The 25,227-nt window shown below is 43.4% G+C and overlaps 1 protein-coding gene across 3 annotated transcripts; it reads right to left on the bottom strand.

The window, feature by feature from the left end:
• Window positions 1-360: 360 nt before the first annotated feature.
• On the bottom strand, window positions 361-25,227 carry LOC131220885 (pentatricopeptide repeat-containing protein At5g01110). Of its 3 annotated transcripts, XM_058215779.1 has the most exons (3): window positions 22,864-25,227; window positions 22,268-22,345; window positions 456-586 (listed from the first exon to the last, which is right to left on the bottom strand). In XM_058215779.1, exon 1 carries the CDS (start codon window positions 25,103-25,105, stop codon window positions 22,934-22,936), a length of 2,172 nt encoding a protein of 723 aa, XP_058071762.1. In that variant the 5' UTR covers window positions 25,106-25,227; the 3' UTR covers window positions 456-586; window positions 22,268-22,345; window positions 22,864-22,933. The 3 variants fall into 3 exon arrangements, with proteins under 3 accessions (XP_058071773.1, XP_058071762.1, XP_058071783.1); XM_058215790.1 differs by lacking the exon at window positions 22,268-22,345 and having other exon boundaries at window positions 361-475; XM_058215800.1 differs by lacking the exon at window positions 456-586 and having other exon boundaries at window positions 22,267-22,355.

Here is a 25,227-nt window from a genome sequence, read left to right as displayed (position 1 = left end):
TTAGAGCACCTTGATTATCTCTGACCATGACCATATTACTGAACAGACCTGGATTCCCCAACGAACAATGACCAGAGTTTTATCTTCCGAGCACCGCTTGGAGCACTGCCCCAACTAGACCAATCTTGCATGAAGAGCCCTTATGGTTCATTTGAATCCACCCACTGGACCGGTCTAGAACACTAACTTGTACAATTGCTGGATCATCTCTGACCATGCCCACATTACTGGAAGGACCTGGATTCCCCAATGAACTCCAACCAAAGTTTCCTTTCCTCTTACTTTTGCTCTCAATGACTGCTTTCCAAAATCAAGCATGAATACTACAATTTCATATTCCTCAAAATAATTGACAACAGTATCCCCTTCAGGCCACTTTGCAATGTATGGCCATCATATAATTCCAGCTTCTGGCACTCTTAAAATGGTTATAACATTCCTTATGTTCCCATTTTTTTCTCTTAATGCTTTGTTCCTGTAATGCACATCTATTACATCAGTTGCAGGCTTGCACATGTTATTACCTTAACATCATAGGAAAGTGCTTAAATAAGTACACTTTTAGATGTGCTTGAATTAATTCAGCCTGCAATGAAAACCAAGTCATCCATTCTCCATTCAATTTTGTAGAAGAGCTTTGCTTAAGCACAAGACACGTGTACAAGGCAACCCATATAACCACAACAAACTATGCCAACCTGGCAAACATGAGAAATAGCTTATCCATCCATCAGGTGGGTCCAACTGTGTCCCAAAAATGTGCCAAAGCTGCTCATCAGGCTAACAAATGCAGGGTCTAAAGGAACTTGGCAGAGTTTTCAACAGCCATCCTTCATCTCAAACACTTGGTCCACCTAATGAGTGGACCAGCATGAATTTTGGGATAGGGAATTTACATTGTGGGACCCACCAGATTGACAGATCAGATATTGCATGCACCTGCCAGCTAGGTGCATATTGTGGCATGTAAATGGTTTGCCTCATACAAGTGCGTGGAATTAGCAACTCTCTTTGTAGAATAAGACCGAATATAGTTTCCTTATATTTGGCAAGTAGAAAATAGTGGAATGCATTGTATCATATCGGGAATGCATCAGGACAAGTTCATCCAATGAAATGATACAAACAGATGTAACATGAGGTAGTGTATAAAAAAAGACCATGTCATCCCTATATTCACACCTAGATAATTTAACCAGCCTTTCCTTGTCCTGATGGTAAGGACTTTCCAACCTTAGTCCTGGGATCTAGGGTTCGAGGCTGGTGATCAACTGGAATTGCAGCACACCTAGATAATTTGGTGGAGTTCGAAATCATATTGAGGAGGTCAACAATATCAGAAAGTGTCGTATTGGGAATGTATTGTGAGAAGTTCATCCAGCGATGCAATACACTCAAACAACATTTTGAACCTTGATATTTTGAGGAAACAGACACAATTAGCAACTTAAGGAGATGAGAAAGCCAGATTGAAGTTGCACAAAAAGCCAAGAAAAACTGCAGGACAAACTAAGAACTGTTCTGTAGAAAATCTTTATCATCAAGAGACACCAAAAGTTGTAGAATGGGTCCCAACTCCGAAGTTTAATTGACGTCTCTCATGTTGACTTCATAATCTTCCAGACATCAAGCACCAGTTTCACAACAAATGTGCTGCACTAAATCTGCAACAGTGCCTCTTAGAAGCATATCATCTTTTCTTTTTAAAGGATATCTTTGAAGCATATCATCAAGTTACATTGAGTACAGATCCACTATAAAAGGGAAAGGATCCCATGCTAGAACCATATGTCTAACTTAGTTATCATGCACTCTATTTTAATGCATGTATGAGATCCAAACCGTCCATTTGCTGGACCCTATCATGAAAAATCCATGCCTCAAAATCACATCAATTGGGATGGTCTAAGTCACCATTTGGAGGACCTTTTTCTATTACATGTAGGCCATTGGTAGAACTTTTTCATAACCTTTCCCGGCTAGTTCTGAAATTTTTTTTGACTGGCATAATGTGGACCGATCATTCACAAGGGGCCAAATTATGCTCATCTTGTACACTAGCGAATTCATACATAAAGTGTAAAGAATTGTGGAGAATTCTAGAGCGAATTGTAGAGTAAGGTAAAGGTGTGCAGAGAGTTGTACTAGAGTGGTGTAGATTTTTGCTGCAATCTCTAGAATGCTCTAGAGTTCTCTGGTGGGTTTTACAGAGAGTAGTGTAAATTATTCTAGAAAGGTTATAGAGTATTATTGGCACATTGGATGATCGCCACTTGGCATCATCCTAGCCGTCCATGTAAGCATTTTAGAGGGTTCTTAGGTCTATATAGGAGGAAATGTCCTCATTTTTAACGATTCACAAAGAAGTAAGCTTTGGAGCTCTTGATTAATACAAAGCATTCTTCCATCCTCTTGCGTCTCTCTTGCATCCTAGCGATCTTGGTTCACAAATGTTTGCACTTGAGCGATAGGCTCACTGGTTTGCGATGGGACTATGAATCAGTGCCACAAAGTCTACGCTTGGGGAAAGCACTTGGGCCACGATAGGAAATTAGGTTGGTCTAGCATGTGACTTTTGGCTACAACCCATCCATTGTAGGACCCTAGAGATAAACAATCTGGATCTTGTACATGCATGCCATGTGCATGGAGCTAGTGTCCGATAACGAGGATTTAGGGGCCACCCTAATATTTCATAAAACAAGTAAGAGAGAGAGAGAGAGAGAGAGAGAGAGAGAGAGAGAGAGATTTAACGGCGGATTTTTTTTCCCGGTCTCTGAATAGGATGAAATGTTAAATCATGGAGAGGATTCGAAGAGTTGGTTGCATCTAATCAAGTCAACACGGAATTTGTACCTCATGAGTTAGATCAAGTTAGATTATCTAGTTAAAAAGCCTTCCTTAACAACTGAATGCAAACGCAAAATATCAGAGATTGAAAGACACTAGAGAGTCAAGAATGAACAACTAAAGCTTGATGTTATGAACTTCTTGCGGGAATTCTTCGAGTGGGGTCGTCTCTGTTCAGAAATGGGGTCGACTTTCATTGTTATCATTCCTAGAATTCCCAAGGCTGACAGACTTGAGGACCTTAGACCTGTAAGTCTAATTGGAGGGCCATATAAAATTTTGGCTAAAGTCCTCACAACAAGATTCCAAAACATGATAGGCAAGGTAATTTCAGAAAATCAGGGTGCTTTTGTAGACGGGAGAGAGATTCTAGATAGTGCTCTTATTGCTCATGAGTGCATCGACTCTCAGCACAAGGAAGGGATCAAGGGGATTGCTTGGAAATTGGACATAGTGAAGGCCTATGATCATGTGGACTGGGATTTTCTCGACTATATGCTCAAAAGAATTGGGTGTGGAACAAAATGGTGTGCTTGGATAAGGGAATGTGTCAAATCAGCCCTTTTCTCGGTGCTAGTTAACAGCTCCCCTAAAGACTATTTTAAGACCTCAAGGGGAATCAGACCTGCTTTCCCCTTTCCTATTTCTACTGATAATGGAAGCTTTTAGTAGGATGCTCAGCAAAGGCCAAGAGGTAGGTCTCTTTTACTGTTTCAAGGCAGTTAACTCTAGCCCTCCGATATCACACATTCAGTTCACAGACAACATGCTTCTGTTTTCTGAGGTAATAGAAGAAAAGGTCGCCAACCTGAGCATGATCATCAGATGTTTCGAGGTGGTCTCTTTCGTGGCTTCAAGGCGGCTAACTCTAGCCCTCTGATACTGCATATTTAGTTTGCAAACTACACGCTTCTATTTTGTGAGGCAATATTGATGCAGCACATGGAAAATTAAATATGATATGCAAGATCTCAGGCTTTAGATCATACTAATTCAAAACAATCCATATTAATTCCACATCCTGCACAAAAGCTCAAACATTCAAGTAAAGGGGAATTTGCACGGGTCCAGGCCTACACAAGTTAGGGTTGGATCTGTTAAAATTATAAACCAAACGATGCTCAAAGATAAGCAGTAATCATCCACACATGCACAGCAATCAGTCCCTAATCCAAGGGATTCACTAATTTCAATTCAAGGAACCCTAGGGTGAGAAAAGGGGCAAATAAATTAAGGATAATGCAATTTAGGGTTAAAGTTTATGAAAAACTAATATGAGAGTGTAAAATAAGAAGAAAACTTGAACCAGAAGACAGTTCCAGATCGCGGACAACAACAATGGCCCAGACGCACGTACTTGCGATCATGGCCGCACGTGTGTGGGGCCTACTATTCAGAAAAAGGCCACCTTGGCCCTGGTCGGCCAAGGATGGATTCCAAAACCCCCAAATCTTAGCTCGATCCGATGCACGGTTTGTGCGTGGTGCTCTGCCGAAGTTTCAACTCTCTTGCAGGGCCAGATTCTGGAAATCTGCTATAGAGAGAAAAACAGTTGCAACTATTGATGGAATTGTAGAAGGAAAGCTTATAGGAGAAGAGAAATATGGATGGAAGAAGGTAGAGGCGAATCGGAATAGATGTGGCTTCGCACCACGGTAGTTAGCCCTTCGAAGAAGGGAGGGCTTCGCACCCAATTAGGTTTTCATAACTTGGAAAGGAGCAGGAAAACGCATCAATTTTTATTAATGTTCATTACATCAAAAGAATTACAAGGGGTACCTATTTATAAGAAAACTCTATACCCCAAAACTCGAGCCATGTGCACAACCTATTACTTGGCAATGAAGTAAACTAAAATAAAAACCAATCAAAGAAATCTAGAGCGTTCATAATGTTCTAAATAATATAAATAAGCAAAACCTAAAGTATGAACTTAATCCGACTAGTGGGCCACGATCATGAGATCCCATGATAGACTTTTTTTTACTATCAAACCCACTCTTTTGAATCAAAACTTCGTCTTCTAGCTAGGAGGCCCTCCCTGGACGTCGTCATAGAACCAGATCGACGGTGGGGCCCTCCTTCGTACGTACGTGCGTAGGAGGGCGGCGTGTGTGAGCGAGTGTGCGTGATGTCCCCATCAATTTCGCACCCAATTAGGTTTTCATAACTCGGAAAAGAGCAGGAAAACGCATCAATTTTTATTAATCTTCATTGCATCAAAAGAACTACAAGGGGTGCCTATTTATAAGAAAACCCTATATCTAAAAACTCGCGTCATGTGCGCAACCTATTACTTGGGGATGAAGTAAACTAAAATAAAAACCAATCAAAGAAATTTAAAGCGTTCATAATATTCTAAATAATATAAATAAGTAAAACCTAAAGTATGAACTTAATCCGACTAGTGGGCCAAGATCATGAGATCCCATGATGAGCTTTTCTTGACTATCAGGCCCACTCTTTTGAATCAAAACTTCGTCTTCTCCTTCTAGCTAGGAGGCCCTCCCTGGACATCGTCATCGAACCAGATCAACGGTGGGGCCCTCCTTCGTACGTATGTGCGTAGGGGGCGGCGTGCGTGCGCAAGTGTCGCAATGTCTCCATCAATTTTACACCCAATTAGGTTTTCATAACTCGGAAAGGAACAAAAAACGCATCAATTTTTATTAATCTTCATTACATCAAAAGAACTACAAGGGGTGCCTATTTATAAGAAAACCCTATACCTCAAAACTCCCGCCATGTGTGCAACCTATTACTTGGCGATGAAGTAAACTAAAATAAAAATCAATCAAAGAAATCTAAAACGTTCATGATGTTTTAAATAATATAAATAAGCAAAACCTAAAGTATGAACTTAATCCGACTAGTGGGCCACAATCATGAGATCCCATGATGAGTTTTTCTTGACTATCGGGCCCACTCTTTTGAATCAAAACTTCGGCTTCTAGCTAGGAGGCCCTCTCTAGACGTCGTCATCGAGCCAGATCGACAGTGGGGCCCTCCTTCGTACGTACGTGCGTAGGGGGGGGGGGTGTGCGTGCGCGAGTGTGCGTGATGTCCCCATCAAATATAAGGAAAGGAAGACAAGTTGAGCATGATCATCAGATGTTTTGAGGTGGTTTCAGGCCAGAAGGTTAATTTGATCAAGTGTGAAATTCTGGGAATCTATATGGAATCTGATGAGTTGAGTGACTTGGTGGAATCTTTCGTATGCAAGGCAGGTTTGATTCCTTCGACTTATTTACGTCTCCCTCTTTGCTCGGGGTGCCCAGCTACCCATCTATGGGACGAAGTTGTGGAAAGAATCAAGAGAAAGCTATCAATATGGAAGGGTCGGTTTTTGTCTCTTCGGGACCGTATCACTCCCATCAAAGTTGTTCTTTCTAGTATGCCGCTATACTTCATGTCTCTTTTCAAATGCCCAAGATCAGTCCTAACCTGTTTGGTAGTGCTAAGACGTGACTTTATGTGGATAGACACCATAGACACAAGAAGAGATTCCATCTTCTGGATTGGGGTGAGGTTTGCAAACCCTTTGACGAGGGAGGAGCTAGCATTAGACTTTTGGAAGACATGAATTTGGCCCTTTTGGGCAAATGGTGGTGGCATTTCAGTGAGGAAAGGTATGCCCTTTGGAGGGAGGTGATGGCTACCAAATATGGATTTCAGAATGGAGGGTGGTGGACAAAGGAATCCACTATGTACAGAGCGTCCGCAATTCGGAAAGGAATCTACAGGGTGCAAGCAATTCAAGGATGGTGTTGCCTTTACTTGTGGGAATGGCAAAGACAGGTGTGGTGACCTTCCCCTTAAAGTTACCCACCCACGGTTGGTTCGCCTTGCCCTAGACCGAAACGTATCCGTTGATAGCTACTACGATTTTTGTGGTGGGAAAGCAATGTGGACCCCACCATTCCGCCGGAACCTTAGGGACAATGAGATAACAGTGTCGATCTCTCTTCTCCAACATTTGCAATGCTGCAGCCTATCAATAGAAGAGAGAGACAGGATAGTTTGGGTTATTGACAAATCTAGTCAATTCTCGGTTCACTCTTTCTATTCCTTAATCCATGAGGAAGGTAGGAAGCAAGCCCTCGCTTCTCACGTTTGGCATTATGGTGCCCCACCGAAGATAGCGGCTTTCGGATGGCTAGCGGGCAGAAACAAAATTTTAACCGTTGACAACCTCCAAAAGAGAGCTATGATCATCCCAAATATTTGCCTCATGTGCAAGTCTACGGCTGAATTGGTTAATCATCTCCTTATTCACTGTCTTCGCCACTTCATTGTGGTTGGCCGTCCTCCAAGATTTCAACATGGCATGGGTCATGCCTCTCGATGTTGGGGACTTTCTATTGGTATGGCATGGCGTTTCCTTTCCAGAGAAGCTGCAAACCTGTTGGCATCCATCCCTTTTGGCTGTATTATGGGTTATCTTGTGGGGAGAAACAATAGATGTTTCTGTAATGAGAGCTCTAGGGTGGATCGGGCTTATTTGTATTGCCTCTTCTCTAGTCAAGGAGTGGGTAGTTACCTTGCTTTCTCTTGATTAGTTTTTCTTTTTAGTTACAATGGTGCTATCTTGGTGCCTTTATCAATGAAAGTCTTTGTGTTGCCTTTCAAAAATAAAAATTAGGTGATAAACCACCACATATACATTCTAATGTTACAAAGACTCATAGTATAAAAATATAAAAGGGGCAATAACATGGTCAAGCATGCAAACATTCATCATCACTATCATTTAAGCCTTCCTCCCAAAAATTTAAGGCAGCTTTTAAATGTTAGGTTTACAAAAGTATTACAATCGACCATGCAATCAAAGTCAACCTTCCTTTCTTAATAGAGCTTTAGCACCAGTCATGCCATAGGCCACATTGACAACACTTGCCAACAGTCCCACCAAGTAAGAATAAGACTCTATTCCAGAAATTTGAGGTGGCTTTTAAATGGTAGGTTCACAAAAAGTTCTATAATTGGCTGTGCAGTAAGCATCAAGCAGTCAACCTTCCTTTCTCAATAGGGCTCTAACACCAGCAATGGCATAGGTCAAGTTTTACAATTGGTTGCGCACTACGCGTCAAGTCGTCAACCTTCCTTTCTCAATAGGCCTCTAGCACCAACAATGGCATAGGCCACATTGACAACACTTGCTCTCCTAGAAATTAAGAAGAAGAAGAAGAAGAACCAAGCTGTAGCAAACCATATGTTGTAGCCATCTAAAATCATTCAACAACATAAAGCCTAAAATCATTCAATGCTGTAAAAATCGCCAGATTCAACAATTGACCAAGACTACCCAATCAGGGAAACCGGCGAAAATAAAAAGGATATATCATTCAACCACATTATCAAGATTGAAGTAGGACGTGCCACAGATGCAGTCTCTGCACAGCTAGACCAAAAGAAGCCCAAACAAATGCGAAAGTAATCCGTCAGATCCAAGCCCAGCCCTACGTGGGGCAATGATGTAACTAGGCCCCAGGCATGTCCAAAGAGGGAGAAATTGTCATTCAAAGTTTGGACCGTTAATGAGTTGTAACTTTTGATTCGAGCATCATCACGAAAAGCACAACCTATTGATCTTTATCTAATGATGGTTTCGGGGTCAACCAACCTCCGTTTCGCAAGAAATGCATGCTTCCAATTAAAAATTGAGATTTTAGGAAAATTTGTTATTTTTAGTAATTCCAATGGTAGCGTTTGTAGCTTTCCAGCATGAGAATCTGTGAGCCATGCAAGCATTGCAGGCAGTGATTGACTGTTTAATTTAAGCCTTAGGACAAACCTGTGTTTGTAATGATGAGCACTATGAGATCGGTGATGGATCTCGCGGTCATCATGTTTGTGGTGTGGCACTAGTGATGAATCACATGCCACTACCCAATAATGGTGAATTGCAAGCCACCACTTCGATCGTGAGGAAGTTGTTGTACATGCCGAAGAAGGAAACAGATCCGCAAGGGCATAACATCTTTCGAACGAGGTGGACCATGAACCAAAAGATTTGTGATCTGATTATAAATGGTGGGACTAGTGAGAATATCGTGTCAAAGATTATGGTGGAAAAGGTTGCAACTAAAGACAGAAAAGCATCCCTCTCCGTACATGATTGGATGGATTAAGAACTCAGCGAGACAAAGGCAACCGAACAATCTCATATTTTCTTTCTCCATTGGTAAATATTATAAGGATGAAGTAATGTTTGACGTACTCAATATGGAAACTTGTCACATGTTACTTGGTCGACTATGGCAATATGATGTTAATGCCACGCATAGAGGCCGGGATAATATATTTGTTTTTATTAAAGATTGTCCTCGCTCCTATGAGAACAGAGAACCAACCCAAGATTTTTTAAGTGGAGGGACGGTCTCTCGTAACCATACAGGATTTCATCAAAGAACTTGAGGGAACGAAGGAGATCAATGCATTAGTTGTAAAGGGAAACGAAGTAGAACCCACGAACATTTCAGAGAAGTTGAAATAAGTGTTGTAGGAATTCAAGGGGATTATGCCCGATGAACTGCCCGACGAGTTGTCCCCCATGCGGGATATTGCTCTTGCTCAGGCGGAGTTTACCTTCAACAACATGCATAATTGTTCCACCAGCAAGTTTTCATTCGAAGTTGTGTATTGTCATGTTTCCAAATATACACTCAAGTTACTCGGTATGAGTGTTGTGGCAGAAAATATGGTGGACTGGATTGTGAAAGTGCATGTCGAGGTCCAAAAGAAGTTATTGGAGTCCAATGCAAAGTATAAGTGTAATGCCCCGATTTCTAAAACCCGAGTACGAGACTCGTTTTCAGAAATCCGGAAGTTTATAAATTAGAGAAACAACGGAATATAAATTCAGAGTGCAATAGCCAAAAGAAGCATGTATATTCATGAGAGCCCAATATTTGACCCGCTCAGCTGGGGGTCTTAGTTACAAAGTTCCCAAAATATCAAACTATTGACTTAAAATCTCAAGCTACTGATTAACACCAAAATACGCTGCTGCTTCCTGATGCGGCTCGTCCTCATAATACTCCTCCTCTTACTCCATGGTGGCATCATCAAGGCTGGCACCGACGCCCTCTACATCCGTCCCTGCATGTTCTGTACAGTTGGATAGTCGATGGATGAGTGGCCAGCTCAGTGTGAATTCCCCTCAAGATTACACATCTCCGCCTTAGCAAACATAGTTAAAAAGAAAAACAAGCAATAATCCAAAACATACAATATGCAGTCTTATTAGATGGATGCATGAATGCACATCGGCCTAGGGATGCACATCCAGCCGGACTTGGGCTCGTCACCCATGCAAATCATCGACCTGGGAAAATCATCCAATCGGATAGGGGTCGACAGTCGATGGTCTAGGAGCTAGCGAAACGATACCCCAACAACTCTGAGATTCATGCTACAGCATCGAGAATTAGCCATGCGTCATCGCCAGTATGCTATGAATGCATGATTAGCCAGCCGCTATTAGTCCAATTACAATCAGCCAATTTAAGCAACTCAATGGTCACTACGGGGGGCTCTACACCCAGCGTAGGCCAACAACTTGACAACAGTTCAAGGTCCCTATTTCCCACACATTTGTCTAATTACATTCTAAGTGTGGCTTGCATACAATCATGGTATCCTCCATGTGCAGCATAAAAAGGTTATGTATAGAAGCAAATCATGTTAACATGTGACAATATATGACTTCAAATAAGGCATGAAAGAAAGCATCATGAATTAATAACTAATGGGGATATATTACCAAGTCATGTGAATAGTGATCAAGGATTAACTAGCATGTGGGCAAGTATCACAATAATGGTGATCTAGTACAACTAGGTTTAGCTAATTTAGAAATGGAAAGCCCAAGGGGAAAGTCATCACCTGTATGGTAGTGTCCACGTACTCGGTCCGAGTCTTCTTGTAGCCTGGGGTCACTCAAGGAATCTCCTAAAATTACAGTTTATACTTGTCAGGTATTTCCACGGCTTGGATTAACAGATATATCACAGTGAAGTCCCATGGGTGGTGCAGGTATGCAACACATCATGAGGCGAGCCCCACCCATCCAGAGGGCTGGACGGCGTACATACATCAAGGGTAGGGCCCACCGCCACATGGTCGTTGTAAATAAATATTTACGTTAGGTTGGGATCCACTGCCCAAACGGTACAGATAAAACACTTATACTATGGTGGGGTCTACTGCACAGATGGATAGTTTGGATGAGTCACGTACATCAGGGTGGAGTCCACATGTGTGGCCTACAGAAGTTATAATGACCAGAAAGTATTTTGGTATTTTGGTCATCCATGACCATCATGTGGGTGCGTCTAACGAACGGTTCAGATGGCATTGATGCCACCATTGTCAGTACATATACTCCACGTTAGCCACCCAGCTAGGGATCGACACCAGGACTTCAAGTGTTGAAACGAGGTATCTCCACTCAGTCTGTCAGTGGAGCAATGGATCTGGGTGTTCAGACCCAGCTCTGAACGTCCACAGATGGACGGTTTGGAGACGTCCATTGACGGACGGCCAGGGATCAATGGTCCTTTGAGGAGTGGATGTGTAGTAAGGTGGGCCATGCTGACCTTGGATGGTCTGGATTCAACATATGTATGGGTTTTCATATACACGGGTTCATGTAGGGCCCACCATATATCATTACATATATTAGTGTTTTATTGTTCTTTTGATATACTGGAGGGGCATTTCAGCAATAGGTGGGACGGTCTGGACTTTTGGGCAGAGGGATGGCCAGGATTAGAATAAACTCATCAAAGTGAGTTTCACAAATACCGTTCAGGGGAACGGTGCAGACGTAGCTACATGTACGTGGGTCCCATATGGGGCCCACCACATATATACAATACATACGTATATCATATCAACATAGGTTCCACATGGGTAGGGGGCCCACATAATATTTTATTATATATTATATGCAATGGAATGTATATACAATACATATGCATTTTTATATCAACATGGGTTCCACATGGGTGTGGGGCCCACATATAATATTTTATTACAGATTATATGAAATGGAGAGGGACTCCATATAATCACAACAAGTGGGTCCCACGTGGGGCCCACCATTTCATATATAGTATTATATATACGTACTATCTCCTTATTATATTATTAGATGTTATTTTTATTATTATATTTTATTATTATTATTATTATTATTATTATTTATTTATTATTTATTATTTTTTTTAAAAAGCAGGACATCCAGGGCCTGGGAAAATGGATGGACGGCCTGGACGAGCTGCCTCATCAAGGTGGGGCCATATACGTGGCCCACCAACTGTGGTACGGTGGGGTCCACCTGCTGACAGTGTGTGCGGCCTGCCTGCATTTGTGTAGGGCCTAAAACGAGGGCAGCCCATCTGTTTTGGGTGAGGCCCACCTGTATTTGTGCAGGGCCCACCTGCCTTTTGGTGAAGCCCACATGCACACCCACCTTCGTTTGCAATGTGCATGGCCTGTCTAGTTTGGAGGCTGTTTTCAGTCCGACTTCTAGCTCAAACACAGCATCTAATCAGGCAATCTTTCAACCCCTCTTAGTGCACAACAGGGCACGGTGGCAGCCATCTCTTTCAGCCAAGGGACGGCTTGAACAGAGGCACTTTCTCCCTGGTTCCCGGACTGTTTTCAGTCTATCTGTTGGTGCATGTTGTAGCTCAAACAGAGCTCATTTTCAAGACGCTCTCCCTGCCATCTTTTAAACACGTTTTCTCCTGTCTTATAGGCTAGATATGCGGCTGATTACAGGCCGCGTTCTTAGCCGTTTTTCAATTGAGAAACCCACTATTTACACGTCTGTTGGGCATCTGATTCTGTTTCCTGTGTGGCCCACTTCTGGGCCATTTTTCAGTCCGATCTAGAGCTCACGCAGGTCCTATATTTGAGGGCTGCTCCTGGACCAAGTTTTGACCCTCAGCTGGGGCCATCTTCATGCCGTTGCTTGGCCTCAAACAAGTCCCGCACTTAGGCTGGTTTGGCCTTAAAACAGGGCCTGCACGTAGGCCACCTTCAGCCTTCAAACAAAGTCTGTTTTTAGCTCCATGAGGGGTCCTTGTTGATGGGTGTTTTTCAGCCAAAGTGAGGTGTGATGGGGCCTAGTTTTGTTTTTATTTTTAGAGAGAAAAAGAATGGAAAAGGATGTCTCACCTTCCACAGTCGGTTTCGACCTGAACTTGGGCTGTCACGCACACAACCCCTCCTTCCTCTCTGTTCTTTCTTTTTCTCTCTCTGTCGCTCAAGCGGTGCTGCTATAGCTCCACACTGACTCGGCTCGGTCCAGTTTTCACAGACTGAGTTGGGGCAGTGTGCTCCAAGCTCACCATGAACGCCCTATGTTTTCTTCCTCTCTCAGTTTTCTCTCTCTTATGTGTGGAGTCCGTGAGAGCTGGCCTCACCTTAGATAGGCAGAGAGAGAGATGAGGCTGATGGTAGGTGTTAATGCAGCCTCGGGAAACAGCGGCTACGTCGCCGCCCTCCCTACCCTAAAAAGAAGAAGCCTCAGACGCTTCTACCTAGCCTCATGATGAGGGAATGGACGGTCCATCCTCATCTCACTTGTTCCTATGAGCGGGTCAAAAGCCTTATACGGTTTTGATCAGGGGACCCATGTGAGTGAAATGGACGGTTTGGATTGTCCGGAAAGCGGCCAAGGTGGGCCACCTTGAAGCTCAAAAGTCGTTTTTTTCAAACAAGGGTTGGCGGGAACATCTCTGGAAATTATTATTATTATTATTTTTTTGTGATTTGGTTCGGTCAACCATGGTTTGACCTTAAGTAGTTGTTCAATGCACCTCGTGCACTAGAGTTTGAGGTGTACGTGCACCTGGCTTTGGGGCACATCACTACTCCGGTGTTTGATCTGCTCCGACCAATTGTTTTGAGATCCCTATATAGGGGCCTTGGCCCAGTTTTTGGGTGCATGTGAGGCCCAGGTGGGCCATTATATACCTTTTTGGGTCATATCTGGCCCGCATGATGCGATCTGTTGGTCAAACGGGTTCAATATTTGTTTTCAATAGTTAAATGCATGTTTGAGACATAGGGATGCTTCATTGGTTGCTCTCTGACTCCCGCGGATTGGGTTTTTGAAATAATGCCAACACAGTTGTCTTAAAAATTGATCTGGTCTTAAGTCATTTGATCATGCTTACCTCTTTGATTGGTGTGGAGTGTAAGCTGAGTCTCCAGAGTCGTGGCGGATTGTCTCAATGCTGCTTAGGAAATCCTGCCCTGTGCATGTCAAGTCAAGTCATTAGATTGACGGGTCTCGAGTTTTAACATTTGTGGGTTTTAAAAGGTAACACTCGAGTATCAGAGGTACGGGGTGTTACAGCCTACCCCTCCTAAAAAAAAATTTCGTCCTCGAAATTACCTGTAGTGTGTCACTGAATAGGTGGGGATATTTTTCCCTAACTTCGGCCTCTTACTCCCACGTCGCCTCTTCTTCTCCATGATGTGACCAAAGAATCTTGACCAGTGGTATTGTCTTAGTTCGAAGGACCTGCTCCTTGTGGTCCAAGATGCGGATGGGTTCTTCGGTATAATAAGCATTGTCGGTAAGTTCAATCTGCTCCCAGCTAACGTGTGATTCGTCTGGCGTGTACTTCTTTAACATAAATACGTGGAAGACGTTGTGGATGTTGGTCAGTGCAGTCGGTAGCGCAAGGCGATATGCTGCGGCTCCCACACGATCTAGGATCTCGAAAGGCCCGATGAAACAAGGTGCAAGCTTCCCTTTTTGTCCGAACCTCATCAGACCCTTCATAGGAGAGACCTTTAAAAATACGTGATCGCCTACCGCAAACTCCAGATCGCGTCATTGATTGTCTGCGTAACTTTTCTGTCTGCTCTGAGCGGTACACAAACGCTTCCGAATGACATCGATTACTTGGGTGGTAATCTAGACGAGCTCAGGTCCTAACAAACTTCACTCTCCTACTTCAGCCCAACACTGCGGGGCTCGACAGGGGTGACCATATAGAGCTTCGTATGGTGCCATGCTTATACTGGATTGGAAATTGTTATTGTAAGCAAACTCAGCGAAGGCCAAATGGTCGTCCCAGTTTCCCTTGAAGTCAAGGGCACAAGCTCTTAACATATCCTCCAGTACCTGATTTACTCTTTCTGTCTGTCCATCTGTCTGGGGGTGAAATGTCATGCTGAACTTGAGTTCTGTACCGAGTTCCTCCTGCAACCTTCTCCAAAAGGTAGACGTAAAGCGGGAGTCGCGATCTGACATGATCTCCCGAGGAACCGAACGACCTCACGGACATAGAGTCTTGCCAGATTGTCAGTCGAATCTGTCGTCCGAATAGGAAGAAATCGAGCAGACTTTGTCAGCCTATCCACAATGACCCAAATCGAATCATGCTTTTTCTGAGTCCTGGGAAGTCCAACAATGAAGTCCATAGAGATGTTGTCCCACTTCTACTCAGCCACGGGTAGGGGCTGAAGAAGGCCTGTGGGTTTGTGGTGCTCGGCTTTTATCTTCTGGCACACCATATATCTTGCTACGAAACTGGCTATGTCCCTTTTCATATTACTCCACCAGTATTGCCTTTTTATGTTGTTGTACATCTTTGTACTCCCCGGATGTATGGTCATTCTGGAGTGGTGTGCTTCTTTCATTACTCCTTTCCTTAAATCTGCATTGTTGGGTACGCACACCCGCCCTTAATACCAAAGGCCGCCATCGCTACCAACCCTCCAGCCCGGTATCTCTTCGCTCTTGCATCTTTCTTTCATCTTGACGAGCCATTCATCCTGGTCCTGGGCGGAGATCACATGTCGGACCAGGGTCGGCTCTGCAGTCAATAGGGCTACATACGCATCGGGTTCGTCGAGGGTAAGCTGGATGTCGAAATCCTGTACGAACTCCATCATCTCCCACTCCTTGATCATTAGAGTGGCCACCAGCTCATGTTTCTTCTTCCGACTCAGCGCATCAGCTACAGAATTCGCCTTACCAAGGTGATACGAGATATCAAAGTGGAAGTCTTTGAGTGTCTCCATCCACCGGCGCTGGCGCATATTCAAATCTTTCTGTGTAAATATGTATTTCAGGCTCTTGTGATAGCAGAACAGCTGAAAATCCTCACCGTATAGGTACTGCCTCCATATTTTTAAGGCAAAGACTAACGCTGCCAACTCCAGGTCATGAGTCGGGTAGTTCTCTTCATGCTTCTTCAGTTGGCGGGAGGCATAAGCAATCACTTTGTCGTTCTGCATCAGAACACAGCCAAGGCCCATCTTCGAGGCGTCGCTATACACCACAAACTGTTCTCCTTTTTATGGGAAGGTGAGTACTGGTGCAGATGTCAGCCTCATTTTGAACTCTTGGAAGGCTGCCTTCATATTCTCGTCCCATGTGAATCGAGCGTTCTTCTTCGTTAGTTGGGTGAGTGGTCGCGCGATCCTGGAGAACTCCTTGATGAAGCACCTATAGTATCCTGCCATGCCTAAAAAGCTTCGAACTTCGGTGACTGTGGTGGGCTGGTCCCACTTGGACACTGCTTCGACTTTAGCGGGATCGATCGCGATGCCTTCTTCTTTCACTACATGCCCTAGGAACTTTACTTTCCTTTCCCAGAACTCGCATTTTGATAACTTGGCATACAATTGATTTTCTTTCAGCGTATTCAAAACCGTGCGCAAATGTTGCTCGTGTTCCTCCTAGCTTTTGGAGTAAACCAAGATGTCCTCGATGAACACAATCACAAACCGATCTAGGTATGGCATGAAGACTCGGTTCATGAGGTCCATGAATACCGCCGGAGCATTTGTAAGTCCAAAGGACATTATTAGGAAACATAGTGCCCATAACGAGTCCTGAATGCGGTTTTAGGGATATCCTCATCCCTGATTCTTAGCTGGTGATATCCTGATCGTACATCAATCTTCAAGAACTATCTGGCACCCTTGAGCTGATCGAACAAATCGTCGATACGCGAGAGAGGATATCTATTCTTTATCGTCACTTCATTCAACCGCCGGTAATCTATGCAGAGGCGCATCGATCCGTCCTTCTTTTTCACGAAGAGGACCGGTGCTCCCCAAGGAGAGACGCTGGGGCGAATGAAACCCTGGGTCAGCAACTCATCTATTTGCTGCCTAAGCTCTTCCATTTCACACGGGGGCATTCGGAACGGTGGTAATGATATAGGGGCAGTTCTTAGTTTGAGGTCGATGCAAAAATCTACTGCTCGCCTTGGGGGTAATCCTTGTATCTCTTGAAATACCTCAAGGAATTCTCGCACTACTGGGATTTGGGTCACAGCGGATTCGACTGATTCTGATTCTTCTAAGGCTTGTAAACTTTAGATGGCGGCGACGCAGCCGCTATCTCCCGAGGCCGCATTAACACCTACCGTTAGCCTCATCTCTCTCTCTCTCTGCCTATATAAGGTGAGGCCAGCTCTCACGGACTCCACACATAAGAGAGAAAACTGAGAGAGGAAGAAAACATAGGGCATTCATGGTCAGCTTGGAGCACACTGCCCCAACTCAGTCTGTGAAAACTGGATCGAGCCGAGTCAATGTGGAGCCATAGCAGCACCGCTTGAGTGACAGAGAGAAAGAAAAGAAAGAACAGAGAGGAAGGAGGAGGGGTTGTGTGCATGACAGCCCAAGTTCGGGTTGGACCCGACCGTGGAAGGTGAGACCCCCTTTTCCATTCTCTCTCTCTAAAAATAAAAACGAAACTAGGCCCCATCACACCTCACTTTGGCTGAAAAACACCCATCAACAAGGGCCCCTCATGGAGCTAAAAACAGGCTCTGTTTGAAGGCTGAAGGTGGCCTACGTGTAAGCCCTGTTTTAAGGCCAAACCAACCTAAGTGCGACACCTGTTTGAGGCCAAGCAACGGCATGAAGATGGCCCCAGCTGAGGGCCGAAACTCGGTCCAGGAGCAACCCTCAAATATAGGACCTGCATGAGCTCTAGATCGGACTGAAAAATGGCCCAGAAGTGGGCCACACAGGAAACAGAATCAAACGCCCAACAGACATGTAAACAGTGGGTTTCTCAGCTGAAAAACGGCTGAGAACGCGGCCTGTAATCAGCCGCATATCCAGCCTATAAGACAGGAGAAAACGTGTTTAAAAGATGGAGGGGAGAGCGTCTTGAAAATGAGCTCTGTTTGAGTTACAACATGCACCAGCAGATGGACTGAAAACAGTCTGGGAACCAGGGAGAAAGTGCCTCTGTTCAAGCCGTCCCTTGGCTGAAAGAGATGGCTGCCACCGTGCCCTGTTGTGCACTAAGAGGGGTTGAAAGACTGCCTGATTGGATGCTGTGTTTGAGCTAGAAGTCGGACCAAAAACGGCCTCCAAACTAGACAGGCCATGCACATTGCAAACGAAGGTGGGCGTGCATGTGGGCTTCATCAAAAGGCAGGTGGGCCCTGCACAAATACAGGTGGGCCTCACCCAAAACAGATGGGTTGCCCTCGTTTTAGGCCCTGCACAAATGCAGGCGGGCCGCACACAATGTCAGCAGGTGGACCCCACCGTACCACAGTTGGTGGGCCACGTATATGGCCCCACCTTGATGAGGCAGCTCGTCCAGGCCGTCCATCCATTTTCCCAGGTCCTGGATGTCCTGCTTTTTAAAAAAAAATAATAAATAATAAATAAATAAAATAATAATAAAAAAAAATAATAATAATAACATCTAATAATATAATAAGGAGATAGTACGTATATATAATACTATATATGAAATGGTGGGCCCCATGTGGGACCCACCTGTTGTGATTATATGGAGTCCCTCTCCATTTCATATAATCTATAATAAAATATTATATGTGCGCCCCACACCCATGTGGAACCCACGTTGATATAAAAATGCATATGTATTGTATATACATTCCATTGCATATAATATATAGTAAAATATTATGTGGGCCCCACACCCATGTGGAACCTATGTTGATATGATATACATATGTATTGTATATATGTGGTGGGCCCCATATGGGACACACGTACATGTAACTACGTCTGCACCGTTCCCCTGAACGGTATTTGTGAAACTCACCTTGATGAGTTTATTCTAATCCTGGCCATCCCTCTGCCCAAAAATCTAGACCGTCCCACCTATTGCTGAAATGCCCCTCCAGTACATCAAAAGAACAATAAAACACTAATATATGTAATGATATATGGTGGGCCCTATATGAACCCGCGTATATGAAAACTCATACATATGTTGAATCCAGACCATCCAAGGTCAGCATGGCCCACCTTACTACACATCCACTCCTCAAAGGACCATTGATCCCTGGCCGTCCGTCAATGGACGTCTCCGAACCGTCCATCTGTGGACGTCCAGAGCTAGGTCTGAACACCCAAATCCATTGCTCCACTGACAGACTGAGTGGAGATACCTCGTTTCAACACTTGAAGTCCTGGTGTCGATCCCTAGCTGGGTGGCTAACGTGGAGTATATGTACTGACATGGGTGGCGTCAATGCCATCTGAACCGTTCGTTAGACGCACCCCCATGATGGTCATGGATGAACAAAATACCAAACTACTTTCTAGTCATTATAACTTCTGTAGGCCACACATGTGGACTCCACCCTGATGTACGTGACTCATCCAAACTATCCATCTGTGCAGTAGACCCCACCATAGTATAAGTGTTTTATCTGTACCATTTGGGCAGTGGATCCCAACCTGACGTAAATATTTATTTACAATGACCATGTGGTGGTGGGCCCTACCCTTGATGTATGTACGCCGTCCAGCCCTCTAGACGGGTGGGGCTCGCCTCATGATGTGTTGCATACCCGCACCACCCATGGGACTTCACTGTGATATATCTATTAATCCAAGCCGTGGAAATACCTGACAAATATAAACTGTAATTTTAGGAGATTCCTTGAGTGACCTCGGGCCACAAGAAGACTCGGACCGAGTACGTGGACACTACCATACAGGTGATGACTTTCCCCTTGGGCTTTCCATTTCTAAATTAGCTAAACCTAGTTGTACTAGATCACCATTATTGTGATACTTGCCCACATGCTAGTTAATCCTTGATCACTATTCACATGACTTGGTAATATATCCTCATTAGTTATTAATTCATGATGCTTCCTTTCATGCGTTATTTGAAGTCATATATTGTCACATGTTAACATGATTTGCTTCTGTACATAACCTTTTTATGCTACACATAGAGGATACCATAATTGTATGCAAGCCACACTTGGAATGTAATTAGACAAATGTGTGGGAAATAGGGACCTTGAACTGGTGTCATTTTGATCAAGGTATCCTATTAGAACATCTCAAGGTGGAGGACCTCATGAGCCGGGGATGGTGGTAATGGAACACTATGCTCGAGCTGTCGGCCTACGCTGGGTGTAGAGCCCCCCATAGTGACCATTGAGTTGCTTAAATTGGCTTATTGTAATTGGACTAATAGCGGCTGGCTAATCATGCATTCATAGCATACTAGCGATGACGGATGGCTAATTCTGGATGCTGTAGCACGTACCCCAGAGTTGTTGGGGTATCGTTTCACTAGCTCCTAGACCATCGACTATCGACCCCTATCCGACTGGATGATTTTCCCAGGTCGATGATTTGCATGGGTGACGAGCCCAAGTCCGGCTGGATGTGTATCCCCAGGCCGATGTGCATTCATGCATCCGTCTAATAAAACTGCATATTGTATGTTTTGGATTATTGCTTGTTTTTTCCTTTTAACTATGTTTGCTAAGGCGAAGATGTGTGATCTTGAGGGGAATTCACACTGAGCTGGCCACTCATCCATCGACTATCCAACCGTACAGAACATGCAGGGACGGATGTAGAGGGCGTCGGTGCCAGCCTTGATGATGCCACCATGGAGCAAGAGGAGGAGTATTATGAGGACGAGCTGCATCAGGACGCAGCAACGTATTTTGGTGTTAATCAGTAGCTTGAGATTTTAACTTCAATAGTTTGATATTTTGGAAACTTTTGGGAACTTTGTAACTAAGACCCCCAGCTGAGCGGGTCAAATATTGAGCTCTCATGAATATAGATGCTTCTTTTGACTATTGCACTCTGAGTTTATATTCCGTTGTTTCTCTGATTTATAAACTCCCGGATTTCTAAAAACGAGTCTCGTACTCGGGTTTTAGAAATCGAGGCGTTACAATAAGGAAGATACTGATAAACACTGGTGCTAGAAAAGTGTTTAAAGTAGGTGATAATGTGTTAGTTCACCTACACAATGAGAGGTTTCCGACTGGGATGTATAACAAGTTGAGAAATAAGAAGATAGACCCAGTTCCAATCCTCAATAAAAACAATGACAACGCCTATGTTGTTGATCTTCCCGAAAGTATGAAGATCTCATGGACTTTTAATGTAGCAGACCTTTATGAGTATCATGAGCTAAGTCCGAGTTCTTTCCAATTGGAGGGGACTAATGTAGGACGTGCTACAGATGCATTCTTTGCATGACTATACCAAAACCCAAACAAAAGCAAAAGTAATCCCTCTAATTCGGGCCTAGTCCTACGTAGGGCAATGACATAATTAGGCCTTAGGCATGTCTGGATCGAAGAAATTCATTCTGAATGGGGAGAAATTGTAGTTCAAATTTTGGACCGTAAGTCAGTAGTAACTTTTGATCCAAGCATTGTCACAAAACGCACAACTTATCGATCTTCATCTAACAATGGTTTCGGGGTCAACCGACCAGCATAGCAAGTCATGTACCTTCGTTTCACAGGAAAATGCACGCTTCCAGTTCAAAATTGCAATTTTGGGTAAATTTATTATTTTTAATCATTCTGATTTTTGTTGTCTCTCTTTATTTTTAGAGTTTTAGGATTTCCATCTTTTTAGAAAATTTTTGTAATAATGCTTGGACTCCTCCAGTAAGGTATATCTAAACTTTCTATTTTTGGCAAATTAGGCTTTAGAAGAGTTTTACTATTTTGGGTAACTTTCAATTAGGGTTATAATTTAACTATTTTGGGCATTTTCGAATTTGGGTTTGGGTTTTGTTTATTAGTGGTGTAATCAATAAATTATACACCCGTTATTCAATAAAAATATCCGAATTTTCTCTCTTATTTTCTTGTGGACTCAAGAACTCTCCTTGTGAATTCAAGGATTTACTCACTTGAGGAAGGAGGTGATCTTTCTCTTATTGTTTCACGCCCTCCCCTACGTCAAAGATCCAAAAAGAAGGAATAACATGTGAAATGGAAATCTTGGAAGCTACCCCAACAAAAGAGTTTGCCTTCCATTAAGAGTATAGATACCAAAAAAAGATACTAGAAACAGAGGAAATAAGAGATCAGGAAAGAAATTCTGAGCTGAAAAGCAGTGGATGTAAATCCTGGTATACTCCGGAAGGTTTCAAGACTACCTTTTTTTGGTCCTCCATAATCATATTTGCAAGTAGACCTTCAAGCCACATGAGACTCCACTCTTTTCCACAAATCGACTGAGAATCCCTTTTTATGTCAAACAGAAATCTTTTATTCGAAGAATGAGAAAGGATTACAAAACAATGCGATAAATCAACCAATGAAACAGCGAACAGAAATGTCTACAGAGAATCTAAGATGAATATTAAGAGAAAAATAATTCAAGAAGTAACATATTACAGACCTTGATGACAGATGAAATGCTTCTACACCTTCATTTTACATGCAAATTTATGTTGTATATGAAATGATGGAATATTATAGGCCCCACACCACATGCAAAATATTATATAATATACATGCTACTGCATAAACCAAAGTACAAATCTATGTATCAAAATATAAATTTACAAAGCAACTTCGTCTAAGAGTATAGAACCATAATTTGGGTGGGTAGAAATAGTGATTTGTATCACAACAGACCCATAATCTGAATCCAGTGATTCGAAACAGAAATCCTAGGAGCTTTCGATTGAGGTAACATCGATATGCTCTTGGTGAAATTATTATTTCTGCAAGACAGCAAGAAGCTTACCTTGGTGGCGCCTGAGGCGTGTTGATTAAGGAACGGGTCATGCTGAAACATTTAGGCAAAGAAAAGGTTATCAGAACTTATCATCAGGTATGAAGCCCCTCTGCAGCATTTCATCATGCAGTCGAAATGCCTCCTTCAAGTTGTCCTGGGCAACATATCCATTTATAAGTGATGCATATGTAGATCCATCAGGTGCAAGACCGCTCTTAATCATCTTCTTAAAGATGAAATCAGCTTCTTGCATTCTTCCTTGTCCACAAAACCCATTCAGGAGTGCATTGTATGTAATAGCATCAGGTAGGACCCCTCGGCTTTCCATTTTGTCGACCAAAGCAAAGGCCTCCCCCATCTTCTCTTCTTTCACAAAACCATGAATTAGAGTGTTATATGTTATCCTATCTGGAAGAACACCTTCCCCCATCATCTTACTAAAGAACTCTTTTGCCTTTGTTGCATTCCCCGACCGACAATAGCCTTTAACAACAGAGTTGTAAGTCACCACATTGGGCATTATGCTTTTCGCCACCATTTCATCCCATAACCTGAATGCCTCAACAACACGCCCTTTACTACAGAGTTCGTCTATTAAAATGCTATATGTGACCTGATTAGGAAAGATTTTTCTGCATGTCATGTCATCCCACAGCTCATTAGCCTTCTCCACATCACCTTCTTTGCAAAACCCATCAATCAAAGTATTGTACGTGACAATATCTGGTTTGAGATTTTTTTCAATCATCATATCGAACAAACCCAGTGCTTTCTCTAGACTACCGTCCTTACAATAACCGTAAATAAGAGTAGTAAAGGTGTAATAATCAGGAGTTACCCCCCTCCCCACCATTTCATTAAAAAGCTCAAATGCATCCAATAACCTCTTCTCCTTGCACATTCCATTCAAGATCGTATTGTACGTAACTACATCTGGAAGACAACCTGTCTCCACCATTTCATCCCGCATCTTGAGAGCCTCAGAGATCAAACCAATTCTACAAAACCCACCAATCAACATAGTATAAATCACACTATCTGGGACCAATCCAACACCCTTCATATCTCTAAAATACAATAGTGCCCGATCAAGATCGCCTTTCCTTGAAAACAAGCCAATAAGCAAACTAAAGCTCACTATATCAGGAACAAGAGCCCGACCCAGCATCTCCTTATAAATCTTCATAGCATCACCTATACAGCCCTTTTTACAACACCCGCCAAGCAATATATTATAAGTAGCTGTATTCGGACTCAACCCAATATTGACCATCTCACCCAAAATCTCCACTCCTCTTTCATACATCCCAATCCTACAAAATCCATTTATAATCGAATTATAGACAACTACATCAGGCTGTAGTCCCTTACCCAGCATCGAATTCAATGACACAAAAGCTTTTTCCAAAAGTCCATCGCGACAATATGCATCAACTAACGTATGGTAAGTCACTCTATCGGCAAAAAAGCCCTTCTGCTCCATTTCAGATAAAAATGATTCCGCCTTCTCCATTTTCTTTTCTTTACAGAATGCATTTATCATGATATTCAATGTATACACATTCAATTGAATTCCGCTCCCAGAAATGTCTCTATAAATCTCCCATGCCATCTCGACCCAACCGACCCTAACCAGCCCACCTAAAAGGCTATTGCACGCATTCACAGACGGTGTAAAACCCCGGCTTTTCAAAATCCGGAACGCTTCTGAAGCTTCCCTCACTTTCCGCGCCTGGACATAGGTTCGAACCAATAGATCGAAAACCATAGGATTCGAATTGCTTACTGTACACGTGGATATGAGAGACTCGACTATCTCGGGGCGCGAAGCACCGCTCCTGCGGACCATCTGGAGGATCAGCGCCTGCGCTTCTGAGGTCCTGCGGCTCCGTACAAGCGTGTGGATCATCGCGCTTAGAGAATCCGAGGAGTGTTTGAAGGAATTCGATCCTTTTATGAGATCGACGAATTTCAGCGATAGCACTGGATTCGAGCTGCATTTGGATAGGACGTCGACGACGATTGGGGGATTGAGATTGGAGGTGGAACTGAGCAGGGATTCGAGATTCCCGCCTTCGAGGGCGGAGATGATTTTCGCTGAAGTTAAAGAATCGGATACAGATTTTGCAATATCAGGTTTTGGCGTTATGGGGTTTTTTCCTAGGGTTAGGGTTTTTCTAGGGTAAGGGTTTGAATTGGTAGAGGAGGAGAGAGGATGCGATGGTTTTCTGAAGCTTCGTAGAGTTGCCATTTCAAAGTGCCGTTGGGGGATTTTCGTTTCCTCAAAAGAAGCTCCCTCTTGCTTCTTGGTTGATAGTTGAATTACTTAATTGCCCCTGTACTCTAGGTCGGCTCCTTTCAGTCGCGATGGAT

This window comes from Magnolia sinica, chromosome 1 (genome assembly GCF_029962835.1).
Source record: "Magnolia sinica isolate HGM2019 chromosome 1, MsV1, whole genome shotgun sequence".
Classification (NCBI taxonomy): Eukaryota; Viridiplantae; Streptophyta; class Magnoliopsida; order Magnoliales; family Magnoliaceae; genus Magnolia; species Magnolia sinica.
Note: the sequence above shows the minus strand (reverse complement) of the source record. Positions and strands in the feature narration are given on the sequence as shown.